Below are 17512 nucleotides of genomic sequence, written 5' to 3' on the forward strand. Positions count from 1 at the left end.
CCCTCTTCAGCGTTGTGACTCGTTTCAATAGCTTTTCGAACCACATTTGCAACTTCCCAATCACCGTTGCTCGCATATATCATTGTTGACTATGCCATCATAATCGCCTCATTCAGATCTGTTAATCCATGTTGGTTTTGCCCTCACCAAAGTTGTCACACGCTCTTACATGTCTCGACCTCATCAAGGCATGATTCTCACGCGCACCTCTAACAACGCGCACACGGCAACATGTTTGGTCACTTTTCTAGCCATCGTTCGTCTCTCTCTCTCTCTCCTCATCCCATAACTTCTATTATTTCTAGGTTTTCAAATATTGAGTGTACGAGAGGTATGAGAGGTATACGATTTTGACTTAAGTTTTACGAATTTTCAAGTATTTCTCTCTTCTCTTTGCCACCTATAGCTTCTAAACTCTCACATGACCCGTATAACAGTTTTTTATGTGGTTCACGAAGCCCAACCCCTCTAACACATTTATATTACTAACTGTCTACGCTGATAATCACAAATTAGGGCATGTCATATATCACTTTATGATCTCTTTTCTCTTGAAAATATTTACATTGGACCTACAAAATTGATGATCTCTTTATACACATACATACATGAACTATAACAACACTCTCATATAAAAATATGACATGGTTAATCTTATGAGTTTGTTGTGTGAGCGATGCGTATGAAAAAATATTTGTTGGGAGAAGACAACACGTAGGAACTCTAACTTTGTCGGAGCTGACAAAAATCAAACATTTCTCCAATCGCAGGGACCAAAACGTAGCTCCTGTGGGGACTAAAGTAAAAACTAACTTTATTTACAGGACCAAAGTGATATTTACCCCTATTTTATCACCTCCGGCTCCGAGTTCTTATTTTCTCTCCGTGAGCCAAAACACACCGCCAGTGAAGAACCCGGCAAACCCGACCAGAGAAAGAAACAGAGCCATGTGAATCAGATAATGAAGACAAGCGGAATCACTCGCTTCATTTTCAGTACGTGATTGTTTTCATTTGTTGGAATCACTCTGTTGGCATATATTTTCATTTGGTTACATTAATCCATTGTCTATCAGAGTCATTTTCTTTGTTTACCCTTTGATTACTACCAGACAACCTTAATTTTCTACCGTTGAACTGCAGTTATACTCACAAAGATAGTTAGGATTTTTGTTTTTGTTTTTGGGTTTTGGGGGGGGGGGGGGGGGGGAGATTGTATAACAACAAAAACTAATTTAATGATTAAGTGTTACCACACATCCAATTAAACTCCAATGGGTGGTTGATTCAAGTGACACATGTTTCATTAAGTTATCGGTCTTAGGTATTGTATACGGAAAAAACTGTTGGGTTTAGATGCTTCTGGCTCGAACAAGATTACCTCCTAGATAACGCAAAATGGAAATGTGTCCAAGACTATGTACAACTCTTCATACTAATTAGATTCTATAAAAAAATAGAAATGTTTTTAATTTCAAACAGTTTTATCTTTTAAAAACATGACCAAATGGTTTGATTCCCCAAAATCTCATATTGGAGGCCGGTGGTTAATAGAAAAAATAGGCACCTCAAGAGTTTTGTCCATCTAAATGGGTTCACCCCAACTAGATTAAGATCAGTTAGGGTCCAAGGTGTTTGTGTGGGGAGTTTACCTCTTGTGTCTATCTCTTAACTAGTAGCTACACATGCTGTTCAATTGCCTCAACCATTGATTTGTTGGTTGGTTTGGTAAAAACTAAAATAATTTTTTTAATAAAGGTTCTCTTTGTCTATATTTTAAGAGCATAAGGTTTGTTTCGTATAGTTCAATGCTGCTTCTTAAGTTGGTCCATGGATTTTGGAAGAATATATATTTATTGCCATTTCAAAATGTGATGATTCTTAAGAATGGAAAACAGGAACATTTATAATCTTATAGATGTCTGAACTAAAAATCTTTAGCTGTGTATATTAAATGGACATGTTAGTTTGATTCCATTTATGCAGTACACTCAACTTCCAACATTCACTGTGTTTGATGCCAAACATTGTATGTAGATCAATAAATGGAACGTTGGAGTGGGGTTTTGAGAGTCCCACTGCATCCTAACAGCAAGGCATTCCATAGAGTTGGTGCATCTCTCTGCCTTTCTCCGGAAACAGGAACTTTGAGTGTAAGTTAGTTCCTTGAAGTTGAACCCTAAAGCTTATAGATAACAGTGGATATTTCGCTTCACATCATCCAAAAGTGGATTGGTTTTCTTACTTTAACTATCAGTCTTTTAATCTTATGTTTTAGCTGTAGGTATAAAGCTTAGCTTTGTTTTCTATACAAAAGAAAGTTGAAAATCGTGCACTGGTCTGAATGTAAGAGCCCGTTTGGACAAAAAGTGCCTTGGAATGTGTTATTTTTCCGTTTTCATACTCCTGGATTGGTATCAAACGGGCTTTAAGTTGTTTGAGTTACCAATTTTTTAGTAATCAAAGAACCAAAAATGGAAGCATATCAGGCCTAAAAGTATTTTATGTGTGAAAGAGGAGTGCTACAAATTGATTAATCATTTGCTACAAATTGTAAGTAATCAATGGTTAATTCTTCTGGAATCTGGATTGGTTTATTTTGGCCACTCCCTGAACTGCGGTTGAATTTTGTGGAATGAGAGGTTTTTATATAAAGGTTACTACTTACCACTGTTTGGAAAATGTGAAAGAGGAGTGCTACAAACGCAGTCTCAAACACACTCTTTTCAACACTCTTATTGGTTGAAATTCAAATTCAACCAATAAGAGACTGCGTGTGAGAAAGTGTGTTACTAGCATTCCTCAATATGAAACATAGCATTTTAATGAGGTTGGCTGGTTGCGACTTGCAACTTCCAATTGAGATGTCACAGTTTCAATTTCTTGGATAAGGATGTTCTCAAACTTGTACATCACTGGTGCCCCTTTGCATACCGAGTGTTATTTACTAAAAATGTTCTGATTCGTTACAGGTACCTATCGCAAACGCCATCTTTTTCTGCGGTGATCGAGTTGAAGGGACTGGTAACCCAGTGATTGAGCGGCTATCAGATTTACAGAAACTATCTGAAATTGTTGTATCCAAATTTGGCTCTTTCATCAATGCGTGGGTTATTGAGTCTTCTGTTTATAAAGGACCTTTTGCTGTCTACAAGGACTTCATACCATCAGTGAATCAATATGGAGAGCCAAGCTCATACCATCCAATTGGATTCCCGGCATCCACTTCAACTGTCTCACTCTTATCTAATTGCCTTGAAGAAGTATGGCCTGTTCTTCCCCTTTATTATGTGCTACAAAGTTTACCATTTTCTATGACTATATCTAATTCGGGCAGTTATGGAGTTCAATCAAGTAATATTTTGGCTCTTATCGCATAGTTCAAGAATATGAGCATAAAGATATATTTGTGTTGATGGATTAAAATCTGAACCAGTACTGATTTTCATGTAATAATTTTTTTTCTTAAGGTTAGGCTACTTTCTTGCACTTATATAAATTCCTACTTTTCCCCGAATAAAAGGAGAAATTTCTTATTACATCTCTTTCAGTTATTCGCTACATTTTGCATTTTTATGGATATGAATGGATAGGTGTTGTATTGATTGATGGAAATTGGAGCCAAGCTCCTTAAAGAAAATAAGAAAAATCACTGCAACTAAAGACTTTCAATGCGAGAATCCCCACTGTCTCCATAAAATTTTCCTACCTTCTCTTTTTCCCTCTCTGCTTTCAATAATTTCTTCTAACGAAATTCATGCCTTCATCTTTCCTGCCACATTTGCAGTGTGCTTAGAACATAAATTCCCATCTTGACCCTGATTCTCATCAACTAACCTTTATAACCATGACTCCTAACCGAATCTTTAGCAGTTGTATTCCATATCCAAACCAGATTCTAGCTTCTTAACTTCTCTAAATTAATGTCATATATAAAGCTTTACATGAGGCCAATATACTACACCAGATGAGATATCACTTCAGTGATTGTCCAATAGTAAAAACAGTCATTTGCGTCCGTTTGCAACTAGTAATAACTACTTGAAATAATTTCTTTCGATGTTTTGAATTTCTTGTAATGCAGGTAAAGAAAGTCATTTTAGGAAAGCAAGTAGATACCAAGTTTGTTCACACTCCTTCCTGTTGTTCCTCTCAGCCCAAGACATTCATCCTCGGATTTAGCAAAGGTGGAACTGTACTTAACCAGATAGTTACTGAGCTCGGCTTCTCAGATATCGGATCTAATCCATATCCACTGGATGCAGGACAGCCAATGGACAGAAAGATAAGCAGATCAGAGGAGATTTATGTCGTACCTAAAACAAAGGAAGGCTTACTGAACAGCATCAGTGAGATTCATTATGTTGATGTTGGTTTGAACTCTACTGGGGCATACTTAACTAACCTTGAAGTGTTTGAGGGGATATCCAAAAGGCTCATACAAGGAGCTCCTAAACTCCGTTTCATCCTTCACGGAACTCCGAGACAATGGGGCGACAAGCGGCGAGACTGGATTCGGAAGGAAAAGGACGGAATGCTGCATCTGCTTGAATCTGAAGCCTGCAAGAGTGGTGGAAAACTACAAGTATTTGCAAGGTATTATTTTGCTGATAAGCCTTCGAATATGCAGATGCACTTTGAAATCATTGAAAGTTTAGACGTCAGTTAAGTACTTCTTACTTGAGAGGTCCACTGAAAAATGTATTGATTATCAGGATGATTGTAACTATATAGTGTTTTGTTGGAATGTACCAAAATGGAAAAATGGATGTGTAAATTTTCACTTTTTCACAACATGTGCCATAGTAACATGAAGTACTATCAACAGGTGGTTGGTTCAAGTAGTACATGCTTGATTTTCCTTAAACAAGGTCTCGGGTTTGAGTCTTATGGATGGAAAAAACTCTAGTTAGGAGAGTTAGCCCCACCAAGACGTAGATGTTTCCCGGCTCGAACAGGATTGCATCCTGTGGAGGATACTTGTCTTAAAAAAAGTAACATGTCATGGAGTACTTCTGTAAATTTTGGAGTTAGAGCATTTTGATGTGTTTTTATGGTATAAAATTCATGGTCTGATTTTCAACATCGATTTGAGCTTGGGTCTTCGGGTCTAACGAGTTAACCCTAATTCTTACAATGTAACAAGAAAAAATCAGGGTCTAACTTGTGACTTAACCCTGTATTGAAAAAAGAAGTTATGCTGGTTTAAGTCACAAGCAATTCCATTCCAAGATTCTGGCCTATAGACAGCAAAAGAATTGATATTATATGATTTCTAAGCATGGAAAGTCACCCTTCCTTTAACTGCAAAATTAGAGATGCGGTTAACCCACTTCCTTATTACCTCCAACCTTGAATTCTGCAATATTTCTTGAACTCATAGTAGTTATTGCTTTTATGTTCAAGTATTTACAAACATACGAAGGATCATGGGGATGAACATGAGTTTCTTGGGAGGAAAAGGTGTGATTCATTTTCTTCCCTTACTTAATACTGATTTATCTTAGTGTATGTTTGAAAATCCTTTTAAAATTGATTTTGAAAGTCAATCAAATATGGAGATCAGCTTCTGTGAGTAGCTTGTTAGAATTGATTTTGGTAAAAGAGAAACTGATGCAAACATCCTATTGTACTAATGATTTATCGTTTTGATTTTGTATCACAGCTCTATCAACCACCCAGATGTTGAGTCTGGTAATGAACAAACTGTATAAGCAATTTGTTGATAAAGATATCAAGGACTTTGATGCATTCAAAGTTGCCATTATTGATACCTTCAAGTAAGCATATGTAAAAATTACTTTAATCTATTTAATTTGCTGCCTTTGAACTATCTGGAAAAAGGAGATAATTGAAAATAAGAATTTAAGAGATGGTCATATAATCTAGAACCTATGAATTCATACGAAGGTTAGTGAAGTTTTAGGAAGAGATTTTAAGATCAATAATATAAAAAAGAAACAAAATAGCAAACTTCACTAAAACAGAGAAAGTGCCTGCAAGAGTATTAGTCATGAAAAAAAATAGTTTTGAATAGTTTTGTAGCAATGCATCATTTGTTTGTCTTTGTCAAAAGGTTGGTTAATCTTAATCAGAAAATAAAATTTATAGGAAATTTTTGGTTTGTAACTAAAAGTTAAATGGCCAATCAACTCTTTAGTGATAAGTGATAACCAATGCAGAATGACTCAGGTTGATAGATATGTTTTAAGTAATAAATTTCTTCAACATATGGATTTTCACAATTTAGTTTCACAGTATCACCATGTACAGCGGTTTTCACTGATCAAACTAGCTAATAAATTAATTTGATGCAGCACTATCAACATGGCTTTACCTGGCAAGCATTATGATTCACCATCATACGAGGATGTAAAGGTTAGTTAACAGTACAACCAAAAAACTACTAAATTTAATTTTAATTAATTTATACCATATATATAGTACAAAATACATTGACAGCAAGACAACAAAAAACCAATTTTTTAATTTGTAGGTCTGAACATTTTCTAGTGACTCAATTATGGGTTGAAATTTCGGGTAATTTTACTTCAAATCTAGTTGAGTAAGGATTGTTCTACACTATTTTGGTCATATATCTGATGCGACCTTACTTAACAATTACCACCCTAAAAGACTAATTAAAAAAGGCACAAAGCTGGAATAAGAAAAGAGGAATAAGATTTCATTGCGTGCATCTTCAAAAAGGAATAACAAGAAAGAACCCCAGCTTCCTTTGGGAAAACACTTTCACACCAATTCTCTTCATTCTAACTTTTGCATTAACCAGTAAAAATTTGCAGCTATCTATAACATAATAATCTTCATAGTGCAGGACTTTTTCAATCAATGGAAAGAAGCCAATGAGGAAACCAAAAAGGTGATGTTCATTGACTTCATGAACAAGAATGTGACCCTCAACAAAGTAGATGAATCTATTATAGTCACTGGAATTGTGGCACCTCCAGCTGCTATGGTGGCTAAGAAAACAGGACAAACAGTGCCTCAGTTAACATTCATGAATGCCATCCCTGATGTTGTGTTTGTGCCCTCAGCTACAGTTTTGGCTCTCATTGCTGTCAGGATCCTAGGACTAATGTTCAGGGAAAACAACAGATCCAAGTTTGCAACATGTTCACATATGGATGCACCTTTGAATAACATTCCTCCACCCCCAGTTGCACAAGATGCACCTTCAACTTTGAATAACATTCCTCCACCCCCAGTTGCACAAGATGCACCTTTGAATAACATTCCTCCACCCCCAGTTGCACAAGATGCACCTTCAACTTTGAATAACATTCCTCCACCCCCAGTTGCACAAGATGCACCTTCAACTTTGAATAACATTCCTCCACCCCCAGTTACACAAGATGCACCTTCAACGCTGAATAACATTCCTCCACTCCCAGTTGCACAAGATGCACCTGTAGTTGAACCTGAAACTGCACCAGACATGCGTCAACACACCGCCAAGGGGAAATTCTGTGCCTTATGCAATAAATTTCATTGAGTAACAGTCAAATATCATGTCAATATGCATAGATGTAATCTTAGTCTTAAATTATCATGTTATAAAAGGTAGAAAAATGTTTCATCTAGAAAAGTAATGGAATTGTTACTTTTAATTCTGTTGCCTCTCATGGATTACAAGTTAAATAAGTGACTGCCAATGTTTTGAAAACTGATTATTAGTTGGTGTTCTAGTCAGCCAAAATGACCACACACCCCAATGTCATTATGGTCGACCCAACCACAAAGCAACTCCATTCTGGTTAGCCTAAACAACTAAGTTTAATATGATGATCTAGTCCCCCATCAAACTAAAGGAGGTAAAAAGCTTCCATCGTTCTAACCAATTGGCTAACTATAGAAGTTAAGTTATTAGAACAATAGTCAAACTAACTCAACAAGGGTCAAATTATTATGCCTTGTTGGAAAACGGTTAACTACTCATGCTTGTGAACAAGGTCAGAGGAAAAGGTATATAAGGTTTGTCTACATTGTAAGCAACTCAGATAATTCATTACTCACATATTGCTCTTTCTAGACTTTAAGATTTTTCTCAGATCTTGAGTTGACTTGAACTTCATAGTGCCTTTTGCAGGTACATTCTTTGTTGTGCTTCACTATGTGCAACTGTAGCACCACCATAGCATCACCATGCTCTCAGTTGGTCACCACCAAGTTTGTCAGAGGTCGACCTTGCTCAGATCAACGGAAGATCAATTGACACCGTCTTTGGAAATTTGATAAATTCATTCCGGATACAGGATACTCATCGCCAAACTACACTAGAATGTCGACAACTTCGTCATAGATCATCTGTTCCAAAAAATCAGGAGTGCCGAAGTTAGAACTAGTAAGAATTCATTCTCGAGAAGAAGAAGAAATGAGAGATAACATTCCAAATCAAGGGGATTTGAGCGTTAATTAGGGGATTTCCTTCTCGACACACATGCACGCACATGCACACGTACAAGATTTCACTCAAACCATGACTTCTTATTTCACTTTTGGTTGGGTTCCACAATACCTCATATATTATTTATATTTACTTTTGGTTGGGTTCTAAATAAAAGATAAAATATGATGTTGCTTAAATAATAGAAAGACATGTCATTATGCTCCAAATTTAAGCAACAAAGAATGACATGTCATTATGATCCAATTGTTCCCCTAAAATAAGCAACGATGCATAAAAATAAGAACATCTCTAAGGACATGCAACATAAATGTCCTCAGACTCGTAACATTTGTTCTTTTGATTTTTTTTTCAAGTTGAATAAAATCAAACTCTCTACTAAATATTTAACGCAGCCCAATCTCTTTAACCCTCTAGTGGAACAATCCCAACCAATTCATCTTAGATTTTTTTTATAGGCAATTCATCTTAGATGCTTTAGTTTTTAAATTTAATAAATATCACTCAATGGCTGAGATTACTTGAGTGCATAAATAATTGACTCCATAGACTCCTTCTCCAAGCAAACAGAGTAACAAAAAACAGAGCAAAGTTGATGACATGAACTGTGAAGCGAATAGAAAACAATGGGAGACGAGTCACCACCGCAGCGAACCCTGTGGAGCACCGCAGAGAGAAAATGCTTAGACCTTCTTCAATGCAAGAGCAAGAAGACCATCACCACTCTCCTCCAAATCCACGCCTTCATGCTCCGAAACTCCGTCGACAACAACCTCAACCTCCTCGCTAAGTTCATCACTACCTGCGCCTCCATCGCCGTTTCCACTTCCCGCAGAAACGAGGCCGTCTCCATCGTCCGCCACGCTCGCCGCTTCTTCGACGCCACCCACAAGCGCGATGAGTTTCTCTGCAACTCCATGATCACCACCCACTTCGCCATTCGCCAGTTCTCCGAGCCTTTCACCCTCTTCAGGGACCTTTGCAGAGGAACAGCAACAAGAACAATGACAATGACCCCTTTTAAGCCAGGTGGGCACACGTTTACCGCGCTTGTGAAGGGTTGTACTGCGTGTATGGCCACGAGGGAAGGACTGGAGGTTCATGGGGTTGCGGTGAAAAATGGGTTTTGCTTGGATTTGTACGTGGCAACTGCGTTGGTTGATATGTATGTGAAGTTTGGTGTTTTGGGTAGTGCAAGGAAGGTGTTCGATGAGATGTCTGAGAGAAGCAGGGTTTCGTGGACTGCGGTTATTGTGGGGTATACGAGGTGTGGGGATATGAGTGAGGCCAGGAAGCTTTTTGATGTGATGCCTGAGAGAGATGTTGCTGCTTTTAATGTGATGATTGATGGGTATGTGAAGTTGGGGTGTATGGATATGGCTCAGGATTTGTTTGATAAGATGAGGGATAAGAATGTGATTTCTTGGACTAGTATGGTTTCTGGGTATTGTCAAAATGGTGATGTTGAGTCTGCTAGGTTGATGTTTGATCTTATGCCTGAGAAGAACTTGTTTACTTGGAATGCAATGATTGGGGGGCATTGCAAAAATAAACAGCCGCATGAGGCATTGAAGTTGTTTCGTGAAATGCTGATGAGTGCGTCCGTGGAACCGAATGAAGTGACGCTTTTGAGTGTTCTTCCTGCTGTTGCTGATTTGGGTGCTTTGGATTTAGGTGGTTGGATTCAAGGGTTTGCACGAAGGAAGAAGCTTGATGGATCTGTTCGTGTCTCCACTGCCCTGATTGACATGTATGCAAAATGTGGTGAAATTGGAAGAGCAAGATTGCTTTTTGAGGAGATGCCTGAAAAGGAAACAGCTTCTTGGAATGCTTTGATAAATGGTTTTGCAGTCAATGGCCGTGCAAAGGAAGCGTTGGAGGTATTTGAGATGATGATACGGGAAGGGTTTAGACCAAATGAGATAACTATGATTGGTGTGTTATCTGCTTGCAACCATTGTGGTCTGGTAGACGAAGGAAGAAGATGCTTCAAAGCAATGGAGGGTTTCGGAATTGCACCTCAGATTGAGCATTATGGTTGTATGGTTGACCTTCTAGGAAGGGCTGGATGCTTGGATGAGGCTGAAAATTTGATTCAGACCATGCCTTTCGATGCTAATGGGATTATATTGAGTTCTTTTCTATTTGCTTGTGGTCACTTCAAAGATGTTTCAAGGGCTGAGAGAGTGCTAAGAGAGACAGTGAAAATGGAAAAGGAGTGTGCTGGAGATTATGTATTGTTGAGAAATCTGTATGCCACAGAGAAAAGATGGACAGATGTGGAGGATGTTAAACATATGATGAAGATGAGAGGATCTTATAAAGAGGTTGCTTGCAGTGTTATTGAGGTCGATGGTAGATTTAGAGAGTTTGTAGCTGGTGATTACTTGCATTCGAATCTGGAGGTTATTCAGTTAACATTGGGGCAGTTATGGAAGCACATGAAAGTTGAAATAATCTATTGAAATTGGAAAGATGGGAGAGCTGAAAGAGAGAGAGGTCAAAAAGCAAGTGAAAAGTGGAAGTCACAAGAACATGCGTATTTTTGTATATCCAATAGTCCATTCAGGATCAAGTTCCTATGATCCTATTCCTATCTCACCAGAAAGCTTTAGTTATAAACTGATACTGAATGGTAAACGGTGGCTAAATTGGACTGGAATGCAAGTCTAAGCTTGCGGTGATAATTAAGGCTGGAACCAAAATTTACATGTCACTAGCAGGATTTATATGGCAATGCTAGAATTATTGCTCTTCTTCACACTATGCATTGTTGCTTCTGCCTATGTACCAGCCTCAGCTGTTAAGCACTACAAAGAAAGCTATCCCCAGCCCAGACTTAGCATTGCATATCAACCATGGGATTTCCTTCCTACATTTATTCAAGGGATGTCCAGATAGGACCTCTGCCATGGTTGAGTTATGACTTATGAGAGATGACTGGTTTATCTAGTGATATTCTGCGAGACAGGGACGAATTCTTCGACTTAATTTTTGTTGTAAATTTTGTTAATTGCTGCAAAATGCTAGAAATTTGTCTTTTGAAACGATGGAAAAAAATTAGGTAAAGATTATTAGGAATTCAACCTGAATTTCTTTGTAGAAAACAAATGACAATAGTTACAATGTTTAGATCCTTCTACATGCGGGTGCATCTTTTAGTATAACAATTTTAACCCTTGATGAGAATAGATTTCAGGAAATACAAGTATCTACTTAACTGATAATGATTACAGCTACGTATGGATAACTGTTGGTGTCAGTGTAAATAAATATTAGCACGTAATTAAAGACAAAAAGTAACAACTCTTTTTATGAATTGAGATAACAATCTATTTAAATTACAATTAGGCCCAGTTTGGAAGAGCTTATTTGAAATTATCTGACAACATAAGCTATTATGCCAGTGTTTGGGAGGGCTTATGCAAACAGTTATGGTCTGTCATAAGCTATTTTCAGCTTAGTTTCATAAGCTACTCAGGATAGCTTATGAAAAACAGCTTATGCTTATATACAACTTATTTTTAATTTATTTCAATAAAATTTTAAAAATAGCTTATGAATAAGCGCTTATAGCTATTTTTCCAAATAGGACCTTAACTAGTATCCGAACACAAAGTAATTGTATGAGGTAACATATTCATAAAATATTAAAATGTATAGTATCAAAGGAAACACGGTGAATAAATGGAGGGAAAAAAATATTCATTCAATTACTGATGTAATAATTCCAAGTACATCGCAAAGAAAGTTCCCTCGGATAAGAGTACTCGAAAAAATAAAAAAACTTCCTCTGAAGATAGAGCATGCCAACCATAATTACAAAATGTATCATTGACTCATTCCTTGATGCAAAAAAAAAATTATGAAGAATTCTCAGCTTCTCCAGTTATCAAGAAATCATCATGGTAGCCATATTTAACTTAAACCAGGTTATCTCCTACTCCAACTCTTGTGGCCAGATATCTTCCTTCCCGTCCTTGTGAAGCTAGGCTTTCTTGACCTCAATGAAGAACATGCTCTTAAAGTAGAACGCACCTTACGTACATTATTGTCAATGATTAAGTCAGATTCTGATGGGGTAATGGATTTCTGCTCTTCAACTAATCCCTCGGTTTTCTCCAAAAACTGACTGTTAACATTCTCAAAATCATGCCACTCTTCCTTAATTGCCTCATTTTCTATGAGAACTTCTTCCTTAATCTGCATACAAGAAAAGGACAACAACACAAATAAAAAGGCTGTGATGATCATAAAACATACAAAGAGAGATTGGTCAAAGTTTGCCCTTCCAATATACAACCTTAATAGATGATAGGGTCCGTGACTACTAAAATTCTTGTTATCAACTCCAAATTTCCTAATACACCACACACCGAAGAACATAGCATTGAGTGTTTTCCTGCCATAGGAAATGAAAACAGCAATTTCGTACCAGGGTCCAGGAAGTACTTTTAAGAAGCACACATGGCTTCGATAGTGCATTATTTGTGCATGTTTGAATACACGGGAAACCATGGTGGACAAAGCAACTCCCCACCGTAACATATGTAAATTGTATCAAAACACCCAACTTGCTTATGTAAATTTTCATATGATTTATGTGTCTTTTAAATCCCTTCGTGCATGTTTTGATACACTGGAAGAGAAGGATAGCCCAATTTCAAAAAACCTAGAATAGAATATAACACGGCAGGGATACAGAAGGTCAAGAATATTCACAAATTTACATGCAAACATTTCACCACAGACATGCATATGAAAATTCTAAAATCAACAGCCAAGTACATTTTTTGAATAAAAAAGGTTGTGCATCTGCATTTTCTGCTTTGAGCTAGATATAAGATATGAGAATAATCATATGCAGATCATAATGTGCCATCTCATTATCTCAATGCTTCTGCTTTGTGAACAACTTTCTCTGGGGATAGATGGTGTACTGAAACTAAACAAAACCAAAAGTATGGTGCAACCAGTGGTAAACTCCAATGGTAGCTAAATCAAGCACAACGTGACAACGACACATATTTCGTTCATAACCATCATCAATTTACATAAGCAAGTTAGGAAATAATAACACGCAAGTTGAAATTACAACTTAATAGAAAAGCTTACATTTTCATGCAGAACTACAAGCTGAGGCCTATTAGTGTTGGCTTCAAGAGTTGATAATGTATTTTTGGCCAATAATTGATCTTCCACGTATAACTCAGATTTATGCTGAGATGAAGCATGAATAAAGCTAACTGGAAGTTGGTTTTCATTCCCAGCCAAAGAAGCAGAACCATGACCAGAATGATTAAATCCATCAGATGGCTCAATCATGCTCAATTGAGATACATAGCAGAAATTTCCTGGATTCTCACTAATCACATTATCAATCCGAGTTTTCAAATTCCCAACTTGTGACTGGAGTTTTTCAATCTTTTGAAGGATGTCATTGAAGGATTTATCATTATCTTCACGATGTAGAGAAGACAACATATCGTTCAACTTGAGCTCTTCAATATTATCGACATTACCTTATGATATGAATGAAACAGAACAAAGAATTAAAATTTTAGAAGGGATGACTCATATACTAATGAACACATGAAAACATACATGCTATTACGTAGTAGTTACGCGGATAACAAGAAAGTAACATTATGTATATTACTGCTACTCACTCATAGGTATAGCAACTGCATCACTATGAAAATCTTCCAAACCAGCATCATGCCTACAGTTTTTGTTCTCTGGACAATGAAAGGAGGGAGAAAAAGATTATTATAGAGGAGAAATACATTGGCAAAAAATACTACTACAAACCAATAAATGACATACCATAGTAAGAGAATATATTGTGGTTAGACACATATGATGACAAATCACATTCTTCAGCTCTCTTCCTTTTCTTTCTCTTCATAACTCTATTCCTGTAAATGCTATCAGACACCGGTACCGACTTGACGCCAAAGTCATCTATTGAGAATTTTAAGAACTCAAGCTGCTTTCTATAATCATATTCCGCAAGCTCTTTTTCATATTTCAATGCTTGAGAGTTGAGTTTCTTCACATGCAATTCTATCCACTTACAGCGCCACATAAGAGGACGAATGAACTTCCTCCAATGATCAGTCAGCTTTTTCTTTCTGATTGTTCATAGAGTACATTATGAAACTCATGAGAGATTGATAATTGATTTGATATTCTAATGAAACAAATAACAGCAAAGCTAAAGCAATTTGGGAATACAAACATGACACAACACCATAACTGTATTCCCGATAACAAAGATAAGAAAGACCTCTAATACACATCCCTTCCTTCCTATGGTGTTAGGTCTTATGATTTCATTTTGTTTTCTTGCTTCCAATAGTCTTAGAATTGGGGTTAGGCCTAACGCTACCCCAAAAAAGCTAGCTTACATGTGAAGGTTGCTCTACCCTTATAAGTACTATTTTGGCCATATCTCTAGTCAATGCGAGACTTTTCCACACAACCCCTCATGCCCAGGGTTGGACATCTGGAGGTGTAATTTGTGCGAGTGGCCCATAAAATGCTGACCTGAATTCTAAAAAATAGACAACATAAGAAGAATTGAAACTGAGCCTGAAATATACCTGAACAGAAGTGGCTCACTCCAATCATCACGCACCGGCGATTCACCTTCAGAATCGGTGAATGCCGAGCCTGAGTCAGTCTCTACGCCAGAACCTGTATCAGAAAAAGAACTAGAACTGGAACACTCAGTGTTGTCAATGAGACCCTGACAAGCACCTTCTCCCACCAACTTGCCACCAGAACCTAAGCACACACTCCCAGTTATATTAACTTGCACATCCTCCTCCCCATCTCCACCAAACAAAGGAACCTGCTCCATTCCCTTAAACTCAGTTTCAGGCTGCAAAACCACTTTTTGTTCTTCTGATTCTTCAAATGCAACAGTTACAGTCTCTTTTCCTATGTCAGCTTCCTCTGGATTGCCACCCATTTTCCCCAAATCATATGAATGCCCTACCCAGTTACTGAAAAATCAACATGCCCATAAACCCATCAACATGAAGAAATTGAAGGCTAAAAGTTATAAAATAATTAAAAAAAAATTCAACGAAAACACTTATAATAATAATATCAATAAAAACACTTGATAGAACAACGTTAGTAAACGAAACGAACATATGTTAAAGAATTCGAATTTCCACAAACCCTGAATGAATTGTAATCACAGGACAAAGAGACTGATAGAGAGAGAATCACTTACTAGAATGAATCAATTAGGGTATTCGTGTTTTGTAGAGGCGAGAGAATTGAGCACTGCCACTCTAGGCTACAAGCCAGCTTGACCTGTTTTAATTAAAGTGGCACACAAAATATATATATATATATATATTTTTTTATTTATGTAAAGTAAAAATCTTTAATCTCACTTTTAAAATATTTCTTACTTTTATAAATATTATAATTCATGTAAATTCGGTTGAACCCAATTGAACTTGGTTGAACCTCTGACTCATTGAACCAGTACTTTGACTGAGTTAATGATCAGTTCGAGATTTATAACCATGGTAGTAACAATACCCTCCATATTCTTGGTGGCGGTTCGTTAAGCTTGACCTATGTAAACTCAATAATCAATAATGTTACTTACACACCTCAAATGAGGTGGAAGAGGTGGAATGAGGAGAGATAGAAAGAAAAAAAAAGTAAGAGAGGGAAAGTATGAGATGTGATAGATGATAAGAGGGGAGAGATAGAAATAAAAATAGGTGGAAATGAAGTGTTTAAAAATTCAGGTGTGTATATATCATTACTCATGTAAACTGAGTTTTTTGGCGACTTAATACTAGGTATTGATTAGATGTCTTGTCTAGAAATAGGGGATATATTTTATGGGAATAGTGATTATATAGGATAACACAAGAACAACATTATTATATCTAACCATGAATTGTTAAGATTAAAATGATTTAATAGTCATGTGATAGTCATGTGACCACTTAGTGGATTTTTTTTAAAAGTTACATGACTTAGTGTTTTAATCTTAATCGTTCATAATTAAATTTAACGGTCATGATTATTCTTATGTTCTCATATAAAATGATCATTTTTATAAGAGCATCTTCAATGCTAGATTCTTAGTTCTTAGCACTATTCATCATGTCCCACAATACCATTATATTAATATTTTTTATTTCCATATAATTTTGATTTAAATTATATAATACTATCCACATCATGATGAAGAAGCAGTCGTGACAAGGGTGCACGACCAATTTAATTTCATTCACTTATTTTCCTTGAAAAAAAAACAATGTGATTTAATTAAATTTTGAACACGCCAAATTAAAAAAATAAAAAGAAAGGCGTTGTTTTATATTAAATAATCAAAGATGAAAGGAAATACATATCAACGGAAAGTAAATAACAATACATTTTATTTGAAATACATAATGATAATATCACATGAAGATCAATTGATGAATGAGAGAGAAAAAAATAAATTTTTATGTTAAGAACTTAAAAACTAAAACTCATTATATGAGAACTGATTCTTATTTTTAAGAACTAAAAACTTCACGTCAACCCCCTCCAATGGTTAAGAATTTAAATAAGAACTAAGAAACTTGCATTGGAGATGCTCTAAGATACATCATTTGTAAAATTATGATATACAATGTCTTTTTTTCTAACAAAAAAATATACAATGTTTTATTTTTTGAAAAATTATTATATATTTTTTGTCAATTATGTGATACATTATGTTTAGTGCTTCTTTATTTTTATTTTTTTGTAAATCAGAAAGATAAATTGCACTTGTCAGGGATTGATCCCTGAACCTCCCCCTACCCAACTTATATGTCCCCTAGCTCCAACCACTTGAGCTATCCTATGGGGACAATGCTTTTTTCTTTTCAATATTATGCTCAACGCATTGAAATTATCAATTAGGAATGAAAATAAGTAGCAGGGCTTTGTTTTTTTTTAAAAAAAAATATTGTCCTACTAGTTTATTGGTATAACAATCTTAGAAGAGTCCCGAATGATAGCTCAAGTAGTATGAAAGAGACATATGAGCTGGGGATAAGAAGGTTCAGTAATCAA

At 36.3% G+C, this 17512-nt stretch overlaps 4 protein-coding genes across 6 annotated transcripts; 3 read left to right on the forward strand and 1 right to left on the reverse strand.

Moving 5' to 3' along the window:
• Positions 1-852: 852 nt before the first annotated feature.
• On the forward strand, positions 853-4794 carry LOC130728455 (uncharacterized). 3 transcript variants are annotated; one of them, XM_057579947.1, is made up of 5 exons: positions 853-996; positions 2038-2153; positions 2973-3263; positions 4085-4187; positions 4266-4794. In XM_057579947.1, the coding sequence occupies exons 2-5, from the start codon at positions 2046-2048 to the stop codon at positions 4667-4669; spliced, it is 906 nt and encodes a 301-aa protein (XP_057435930.1). In that variant the 5' UTR covers positions 853-996; positions 2038-2045; the 3' UTR covers positions 4670-4794. The 3 variants fall into 3 exon arrangements, with proteins under 3 accessions (XP_057435930.1, XP_057435928.1, XP_057435929.1); XM_057579945.1 differs by having other exon boundaries at positions 4085-4794; XM_057579946.1 differs by having other exon boundaries at positions 865-996; positions 1987-2153; positions 4085-4794.
• A 209-nt stretch (positions 4795-5003) lies between these two features.
• Positions 5004-7628, forward strand: LOC130728456 (uncharacterized). Its single transcript, XM_057579948.1, has 4 exons — positions 5004-5463; positions 5666-5780; positions 6318-6378; positions 6836-7628. The coding sequence occupies exons 1-4, from the start codon at positions 5430-5432 to the stop codon at positions 7511-7513; spliced, it is 888 nt and encodes a 295-aa protein (XP_057435931.1). The 5' UTR covers positions 5004-5429; the 3' UTR covers positions 7514-7628.
• A 146-nt stretch (positions 7629-7774) lies between these two features.
• On the forward strand, positions 7775-11567 carry LOC130728454 (pentatricopeptide repeat-containing protein At2g44880). The gene has a single exon (XM_057579944.1). The coding sequence runs from the start codon at positions 9052-9054 to the stop codon at positions 10888-10890; it is 1839 nt and encodes a 612-aa protein (XP_057435927.1). The 5' UTR covers positions 7775-9051; the 3' UTR covers positions 10891-11567.
• Positions 11568-12109: 542 nt separating this feature from the next.
• On the reverse strand, positions 12110-15763 carry LOC130728457 (uncharacterized). The gene is made up of 6 exons (XM_057579949.1): positions 15672-15763; positions 15031-15435; positions 14252-14559; positions 14095-14163; positions 13541-13947; positions 12110-12628 (listed from the first exon to the last, which is right to left on the reverse strand). Exons 2-6 carry the CDS (start codon positions 15399-15401, stop codon positions 12359-12361), a joined length of 1425 nt encoding a protein of 474 aa, XP_057435932.1. The 5' UTR covers positions 15402-15435; positions 15672-15763; the 3' UTR covers positions 12110-12358.
• Between the last annotated feature and the right edge of the window lie 1749 nt (positions 15764-17512).

Source organism: Lotus japonicus, chromosome 1 (genome assembly GCF_012489685.1).
Source record: "Lotus japonicus ecotype B-129 chromosome 1, LjGifu_v1.2".
Taxonomy (NCBI): Eukaryota; Viridiplantae; Streptophyta; class Magnoliopsida; order Fabales; family Fabaceae; genus Lotus; species Lotus japonicus.